This window comes from Silurus meridionalis, chromosome 5 (genome assembly GCF_014805685.1).
Source record: "Silurus meridionalis isolate SWU-2019-XX chromosome 5, ASM1480568v1, whole genome shotgun sequence".
Classification (NCBI taxonomy): domain Eukaryota; kingdom Metazoa; phylum Chordata; class Actinopteri; order Siluriformes; family Siluridae; genus Silurus; species Silurus meridionalis.
Genome location: NC_060888.1, coordinates 13,679,704 through 13,689,427, shown reverse-complemented (window position 1 = coordinate 13,689,427; position 9,724 = coordinate 13,679,704). Strand labels below are relative to the sequence as shown.

Genomic DNA, 9,724 nt, shown 5'->3' with positions numbered 1-9,724 from the left:
TTTCCTGGCAGCTCGGACTGGTTCCTGAGGTTTGCTTTCCGGGCGAAGCTTACCAATATCGGATACCCCGCACCTTCACAAACTGTATGAATGCAGCTCCAGCCCCGCTAAAGCTTCAGGGCATCTGCATTCTGAACTATATCGATGACTGGTTGATATTAGCTTGATCAGAGCATCAGGCAGTCTGCCCTCCTCCTTTTCAAGCCCCGAACCAGAAGAAGGAATATCAGCTGTGTGCGAGCACTGGACACGTATATCCACATGACGAATCCCTGGAGAAAGTCGGAGCAGCTGTTTTTCTGCTATGGCCCTCATAGGAAAGGTTTTCCTGCCAATAAGCAGACTCTCAGCAGGTGGATAGTGGATGCCATTTCCTCATCTTATGAGTCCTCAGGTCTTCCCACTCTGTTCGGAGTCAAGGCTCACCCTACCCAGATTATGGTGGCCTCTACGGCCTGGTTCACTGGAGTACCACTACAGGACATCTGCAACGCTGCAGGCTGGTCCACCCCGCTGACCTTTGTCAGATTTTATGACCTTGACACTAGAGCCACTCCCGGCTCCTATGTACTGCATTCTGGTTGTGCTCAGAGGCTAAGCAGGGACTGGTCAGTATGGCATGATTGGATACTCGTTCCCAAAGCGTTGTGATGCAGCTCAAGTTTCCCGAAGGGTAATGTCTCTAGGTAACTTATGTAACCTTAGTTCCCTGAAGGAACAAGACCCTGCGTCGACATGCAACACATTTCCTGCATCCCTGCGTCGCACCACTGCTTGCGTATTTTGTAGCTTCCTGGTTCGCAACGTCGCCCCGCCAGGTAACATCACGACTTGCTGTTGGCCAAATTTCACACGTGATTCAGAGCATGAGCAACGCGTAGGTGTTCCCCATAGTGTTTTGACGCAGCATCTCATTTCCTCAGGGAACTAGGGTTACATACGTAACCTAGAGACGTTTTCTATCACTGATACAGCAACAAAAAATATGTGAATAATTTAATATTATGTTACTAATCTGAAAACCTCAAACAAAAAATGGCCAAAGTTATTGCACATCATTCATTATTATACCAGCAGATGCAGCTAGGGGGCTTTACTGATTTCTCTTGAATGCTGCATGGCTCCTGAAATCAATGAAAATGATAACTGCTCTGCCTCAAATGTTTGAAAATTATGTTGTAAAATGTTGTAAAAATCACATGGCACATAGAATGTTCCAAAGGCAAAATTTAAAATTACGCTAATGTCAACACTATTTGCACTCCTTTAAGATTCCTTCCCGAAGAAATATTTATTGCAACTATGTATTTTGATTTTTGATTTTTGCAGTGTTCACTTTGATTGGCGTGTTCATCAAGAAGCTTGCTTAATTAAGAATTATTTGGTTACTATGTCGTCTCCTCCAAATTCTTTCCAAAGCATGTTCTTGTGCTACTTTGTGAAAATCTTTTAAATGCAATGTTTCTTATTAATAGACTGCATGCACATGTTCAGTGCCTTTGAGATAAGCTACACATCCACAGTAATTCTGACAAAATAATTACTGAAATTGTTGAAAAAAGTGGATGCATAACTTGTGTAGAGCAAACAACATACTGTTTTTCTAACACAAAAAACAGGAGACATTTGTAACTAACATGGGAAAAGAACACAGTGAGTTGTTCAAAGAGGATTTTAAATATATAATTTTTGGGGGATTTTCAGTCTGAACACAAGCTAGCTCTAATGCCCTGCTGTTTTAACCTTAGGGCGGGGGAACAGTTTTTACTATTTTGGCATTAGATAGTCCCTGTGGGCTTAGGCCTGCTAGCAGACAGTGTGGTGCCTGGTATGTCCCTATCTTTTCCCTAGTGGATGGGTTGCAGCTCTAATTTAGAGCAAAATTTTATTTTGAAAAATAAAAAACATTATTGACATTACCAGAGATAAAGTATTGGCAAGATGTAAAACTAATGTACCATAAATGTAAACATATTTAAATATATGCATATATTATTTTCTTATTGTGCAGTCGAGTATGCTAGAGCTTTGACATCAAGAGTATTCAATTTTTTTTTATTATGTGGTAAAAATAATTTATAGTTAATTTATTATGATGGACATTGCACATCTAGTGCTTATAGAGTTAACACAGCAATTTAAAGTATTTTGTTAACTGTAGGAAGTGCCATGATAATTTGACTGAAGTTTAAATAAGGTCTTAGATATAAGTATTTTTGTGTGCAATTTGAGCACCTTATTCCTTCTCAGCTCATCTATATGCAGCAGTAAGAAGAAATAAGGAGCTCCTTATTTAAACCATTAGGGTGGGAGCCATGAGAGAATTAGAGTGGGAGCTATGGCTGAGCTGTGTTTACTTAATGACTTAGAACTGAACACAGGTAAATGGATTGGTTACACACATGCACACAAACATACACCCATTTACTTATTAAGTGGGTGTTACTTGATTATTATCATATGACCAAATAAACCACAGAATAAAAACAGCTGAAAAGGGCTTTTAAGTATCTACCTCAAGCTTAAAGGTATTTTGTGTTCCTTGTTTTAAAACTTTTGTTTGCTTTAAGAATTCAGAGCCTGATGTCTGGCTACAGTTTATAGCTTGGAATTTATAAAAGGCATAAGCCAGACTGTCCTAGGGTTCTATAATTTCTATCATTTCTAGATGCTCTTCTAAAGCATCTAAACTGCTTTTGTTAATAGTCCACTTTACACTATTCTTCATTTTAAATGTAACAATCCATGAATTGACGTGTTAGAGATTATATCATATTGTATTTAATGATAGTCCGATAGACCCAGGTCTTCTACCACAGCTTCATTCATTAATTTATTTATTCATTTATTCTTTAATTTAAATGTTTTGTTCATGCACTCCTTTGTTGATCGTTCATTCATTCATTCATTTATATTTAGCTACAACTACATCCTGGGCAGGTCAGCTCCACAAAAACAAGAGATTATTAGACATGTGCTTACCCTGAAGTGGTCAGAATACAAACAGAGACTGTGACAGGTCCTACTATGACAGAGAGCGCCAGAAGAAAACACAGGCATGAAATTATGCTAAAACATCAAATAAATAATTGTATTCAGAGTTAGAATATATTGTATAAAAAAAAAAAAAAAAAAATAGTCAGAGTTGCAAAAGAAAAACCACAGCCTTGTGAAACTCATATTATTCGGATAATACCTGAGAGAAAGACTTGTTTATTTAAGTCAAAACAAATGCTGCACTGTCATCAAGTATTCCTTAGAGCTTAGAGCTACATAGTAAGCCATTGACAACTTAAACCAGCACTATTTAAGCATTTGTTTGTTCTAATATTTGTTTTGGAAAATAGATCAAATCTAATACACAACTTGATGTTATGTAAGTAAGTAAATAAATAAGTAAGTAAGTTAGAAAGTATTTAAATGAGAAAATAAGTAAAATTGTATTCAGATATGTCATTTAAATACAATATATACTATATATACAAATAGTGAGTTATATTTAAACAAATATTTTTAATCATTCTTCTGTTCTTACTGCAAAATTAAAAAAAAAAATTATAATTCAAAACAAATTAATTAATAAAATTAATAACTTTTTTAACAAACTTAAATGGTTGTAAATTAGCATCCAAAATAATATGCATGTTGTTATGGATTATCTAAATCAACAAATGAATGTGTGTCAAGTGTGTTCACAACTGTGGCAGGTTCTCCAAATACATTTACAGTTACCAATGACACAAATTACTGTTGTTTATTGCTTTTGTAATCTAGAGAATGTTATTATGTTTAAAGACATTAGCTTTATAGCATTTCTTTACATTTTGCACATTACTGTAATATTGTATACATAAATTATCTTCATATATGATATGCACTCGTTAAACATAAAAAAGCTATAACAATAAGTGTATGTTTCACTAGATTTTGGTGTGTGGTTGTGGAGATATGTGCTCATTCAGCAACAAAGGCGTTATTTAAATCATGTAAATATGTAGAGTGAAAAGTGCCTGGGGTGCAGTCAGCATTCCAGTTTATCCCAAAGGTGTTCAGTATGGTTGAGGCCAGATCTTTATAGCAGGTCAATCAAAATCTTCAACTCCAAAATATGTAAACCATATCTTAATGAGGCATGCATGAGTCATTACTATGCTAAACAAAGGTTTGGGTCTGCTAATTCAAGTAAAAGTAAATTTTAATGCTACTGCATCCAAAAACATCAATACAATTGTGTGCCTCCATCTTTGTGGTAGGAGTTTGGGTAAGTACCACATGTTGCTGGAAAAGTCAGGTGTCCCAGTACTTTTTAGTACACTACACATTTTTTTTGTGTTTTGTAAATTGTGTATTATTCCTAGTCAACTTTGCTAGTGTGACTCTAGGATTATTTGGATTGTTTTCCTCTAGGGTGGAAGACCTTCCTTCTATGAAATTTGGAATACATACTAGTTAGTTTGATGCCATTTTCCCCAGGGTACCAATTTTTCATATTATTTCACTGTAAAATGCCAACATCGGTGTCATCGGTAAAAATTGTCTCTTTGATAAAGTTTTGTGGGGATCGATTTGACATTAAATTTGAATGTGAATTTTAGCTGGGAAAAATGTTAATTAGATATGGAAGATTATAAACAAAACTGAATACAATAGTGTTCACATGCTTTTGTGTTGTATGCTTAATGTGGTAGGAGGTGGAAGTGAATAGGTGCATTTAAATTAAAATGCAATGATAAATTAAGATTTGGTGATTGTCAGTATATATACCAAATTTATCAAGTCAAATCAAGTATTAATGAGTGGTTCCTTTTATATTCTGACTACTCTGGAGTTTATAAATCAGAGACCTCATCACATCTCGCACTGCACCATGCTGTCTGAGATCCTCCAGCACTGCTCGACTGGTACCACCTTCTCTCAAAATGAGAGGTAAGTATACTTTAAGGCTCTTCTCTGTTCTGGCCCAGAGGTGGTGAAATGAACTTCCCCAAGATGTCCATAGAGTGGAGTCCCGGCTATCTTCAAGCGACGATTGAAGACCTACCTCTTCTTGAAACATTTAAATTAGCACTTTCCAAGTTTGCTTTGTAGAATACAAGAGTTATATTTATATTAAGTTTGTAATCTTGCGTACCAGTGTAGATTTATTCATTGCTTGAGACTCAAAGCACTTTGTATGTCACTCTGGATAAGGGCATCTGCTAAGTGCTGCAAATGTAAATGTAAATAGCCACAAATGCTCTTGTGGGCTGCCATGCTTTGTTTAATGAATAATGAAGTCTCCAATAATTGTCTGCTACAAAAAAGTCAGCAAATGCCAAGAGAATTTTTGAACAGGCACTGGAATGTATGTTGAATTGTCTTACTTCTGATACAACTTTTTTACTACTAGTTCTTAGTAATTTTTTTTGTATTGTTGTTTTTTTTTTACTGTTTTTCTTTCTATATATTGTGTCATTTATGTCCCATACAACTTAAGCTGTTTTAGTCAATTACTAAATATATACTTTTTTATTTATCCAGATAACAAATGATTATATTGAGTAAATTCTTGATGATGTAAATTCTCTTGTTGAACCTGTCTTTTTTGGCAACTAATAATATAAGGCTATACTAGTGAATAACTTATCAGCAGCAATAGACTATTGCACAAAAATTACTTTAATCTAGAGAATTACATTTTTATATTTTATTTATATTTGAAGAAGGTTTTAGGGGGAACTAAGAAATACCCCTCAATGATTAGGTTCCAAAAGCTTCATTTTGGTTTTAGTGCTGTAACAAGCAGTACATTCTTTGCAATTGATTTGCAAACTAAACAGCTTTTCCATCCACAAAATAACTACATTGAATACATTAAATATAATTTATTACTGACTGCAAATTTCATAACACTTTTATCTAATAAAATATCTTAGAACATCATTAGCTTAATGAAACAGTGTCAAAAGAAATAAACATAAGACAACCATACACAATCCATATGAATGCCAACAGATCTGCCAACCAATCTTGAAATTGTGTTGAGCAAGAGTTTAGAGCTAACTCTGTCACTGGTTATAATTGTAAATATCTCTGTATTTTAGCATTCAGGCAGACATTTAAACATTTTCAAGATATTCAGTGTTTTATAACTTTATAACATTACAGAGTTAAGACTAATTCCTAGTGTCAATAGAAAAAAAGGAGAATAATTAAGATATCAATATCAGTGACTATGTGTCCATGTAACTAATGAGCACAGCAAGTTCTTGATCTTCAAACAATGTTCTTAAATAATGACAAAACAAAATTATTCTTTACAACAGAAATAAACACATAATAGTCATTTAGGAAACCTTGATCGATAGTTCAGACATTCTGGTAATTAAATTGTGTAATGAAAGCAAAAGAAGAACAACTCATTCAAAGTGACAAGAAATAAGACAATTAAGAAATTAGCATTTATAAGTTTCCCTTAAATGTGTTAGCTCTGCTAAAGTATAAACATAATCCTACTCACAATCAGCAGTTCCAGGAATCAAACTACTACTTTGTGCAAGCATGTGATATTTAAACCAAAACTAGTCCAGGGGCAATCTTAGAAAAAAAGGCATGGTGGTTAGGAGTTAGGAGAAATCCTGCACAAACAACAATATATGAAATTAAACCACCATGTCTTTACCATTCAAAAGATGTTTTGCTTCAGAATGTTTTTCATCTGAAGTATACCACCAGCTTAACTTTATAAGAACGTTTTCTCATTTATTATTTATCACACTGTGTATTACATCTCAGTTGTACAGTGCAGTCACAACAGTCATGGGAAATTAAAAATGTTCATGTGCGTATTATGCTCCGTATGTATAATACATTCCATTAAAAAATTGATTGCAAATCATTTTGGCACTTTTTAGAAATGCATAACATAAGGCTTAATATTCAAATATGAATCATTATCCCAAAAAATGTAAATAAAAAAACAGCCTGAGACCACAAACAAGCCATAATACAGTACACAATATATTTAAAAAGAACAGAAATTCACAGTTTTAACACCACCTACTGTACTGACTTTGCATTCAGAGATATAAAAATGTGCACAGTGAGTTCAAAAAATAAAGTTTTAAATGGCTCAAAATACTCACTTACTCTCTCGCTTTCACACACACACACACACACACACACACACACACACACACACACACACACACACACACACTCACCCTCTCTCTCTCTCTCTCTCTCTCTCTCTCTCTCTCTCTCTCTCTTTTCTCAGTTGAACATGCCCTGTCAGGCATGCATTAAATATCCATTATCACCATTATCAGTGCCTCAGCTGTCATATCTGTTTCATGTAGTACTAACTAGGAACAATACATACAGTACTGTCCAACTAATTAAACAGTGACAGTTTTGTTGTTTTGTTTTAGATCTTACTATGAGGTTAAAGTTGGCTTTAATTTGAAAACATTCACTTATAGATCAGATCATCTATACAGGAATTGACACTGCTTTTGCATAATTAATTGTTGAAGGTTATAAATTATTAGACAACCTGTTATTTAGGTTTAAATGTAATATGAACTTTTTGTGGGTGCTGGAGCAACTGTATAGCTATAAACCATTGGGTACAATGAAATGGAAGGATTTTTGTTAACATTGTACATGGTCCCTTTTGAAATAAATGTTAATTTAAAAATGACATAAAGAAAAAGTGAACTGTCGAAGTGTTATGTGTTTATCTGAAATAAAAAGGGACTGTGTAATTGCAATTACCCCGTGACTAAATAACATCAGAAAAATTTATAAGAAAATCATTTGTAAATGTCCTGCTAAACAAATTATAATTATTAGTATTAGTTATGAATTAGCCTTGTTTTTCACATTTCTTCACATTTCACATTTCAAGTGAGATGCACAGCGAGGTAGACAGTAGTAGAAAAAAAACTTTCAAATATCTATCTATCTATCTATCTATCTATCTATCTATCTATCTATCTATCTATCTATCTATCTATCTATCTATCCTCTTTCTCTCCTCCAACTGGGTCACTGTTCTCTGAGCTACACTTACTCCTTCCTTGGTGCTCACTCTGCCAGCTCTGTCCACTATATTTGTACCCACTGGATGGTCGCAGGTTGGGATAATGAGAACTCTTCATGCACAGGATCTGCCTAAAGGCATATCGGAACTCTGGACTCCTGCAGTAGATTAGTGGGTTAAAGGCTGAGTTTGCATACCCAATCCAGTTTAATATTCTAAATGGTACATTGATGTTGTCCACTTCCAGAACACTCACCACCACATTAAGGACAAAAAAAGGAAGCCAACACAGTGTAAAAATGCCCATAATAATGCCAAGGGTTTTAAGAGCTTTGTGCTCCTTCAGGCACAACCTAGACTTTCTGAAGGCCCTAGTTTCTCTCCCGACTCCTGTGTCATTGAATTCTTGCTTAGCTTCACTTTGATGGAAACGGCCTTCACTCTTGACTATTTTTTTCAGCTGTTTCCGAGCCTCTTGAAAGACACGACTGTAGACAAACACCATGATCACCAAAGGGATGTAGAATGAGATGATAGAAGAGATAATCGCATAGCTTTGGTTGGTGTGAAACTCACAACAAAGGGTGTTATTCATGCATTGAATGGCTTCTTTAGTGCCGGAAATCCACCACTTCAAATGTATGGGCAAATAGGAGATCAGGCCACCAATGATCCACACAACCAGAACCACAATACAAGCTTTGCATTTGGTCAGCATGGAATGGTACCGGAATGGAGAGGTGATGGCAATGTAGCGATCCAGGGCAATGACACAAAGAGTCTCAATGCTAGCTGTTACACAAAGCACATCAGTGGCTGTCCAGAACTCACACCAGAACCTTCCGAAATGCCACGTATTGAGGATGATGTAGGCAGCCCCAAAGGGTACCACCACCAGTCCCATGACCAAGTCAGCACAGGCTAAGGACATGATAAAGCAGTTAGTGACATTCTGGAGCCTCTGGAACCGTGCAATGGCTGTGATCACTAGCATGTTGCCAAGGACAATAGCCAGCACCAGTAGGGACATAGTTAATCCAAGCAGCACCGTTTGTAGCTCTGTATAAATAGTGGAGGTAGTCTTATTGTTCAGGGTTTCAGAATAGTTCAATGAGACAGGGGGCTGTTGGATTCCCATAATCTAAGACAGTAAGTGAGAGGTAAAGAAAGAGAGAGAGAGAGAAAGAGAGAGAGAGAGAAAGAGAGCGAGAGAGAGAGAGAGAGAGAGAGAGAGAGAGAAATACATTACAAAAATCTAACAAAAATGTGTATAATTAAGGCTAAACTGTAAGTTGATCATTTACAAACCTTCATGAGAACAATGTCCAAGTCTATCTCCTTCCATGAAAAAAAGTATATTTTGATAACTCCTTGGATTTCTCCCTACATGAATTTTTTTCTATGTACGCTCTCTTTAACTCATTCAGATGCTTTTTTAGTCCTGCTCGATCTTTTCCACTCCCTCTCACAACTCTGGTAGGTCCCGCTGGTAGGTTGTGCTCTGTTGAATGTGGCTGCTAGGCTATTAGCAGTGCACCCTTATAATGTTCTGTGATGACATCATAGCTGAATAGAACCAATGAGTTGCCTTTCACTGCATTATGATGCATTATATCTTTTTTTTTTTTTTTTTAATTCATGTTTGGCATCCTGATTACTGGATATTTAAATGTAATACCTGCCATTTCCAATTACTTTTTA

General features: G+C 35.6%; 1 protein-coding gene across 1 annotated transcript; it reads right to left on the bottom strand.

Moving 5' to 3' along the window:
* Window positions 1-7,234: 7,234 nt before the first annotated feature.
* On the bottom strand, window positions 7,235-9,508 carry adrb2a (adrenoceptor beta 2, surface a). Its single transcript, XM_046849898.1, has 2 exons — window positions 9,332-9,508; window positions 7,235-9,164 (listed from the first exon to the last, which is right to left on the bottom strand). Exons 1-2 carry the CDS (start codon window positions 9,335-9,337, stop codon window positions 7,998-8,000), a joined length of 1,173 nt encoding a protein of 390 aa, XP_046705854.1. The 5' UTR covers window positions 9,338-9,508; the 3' UTR covers window positions 7,235-7,997.
* Window positions 9,509-9,724: the final 216 nt, after the last annotated feature.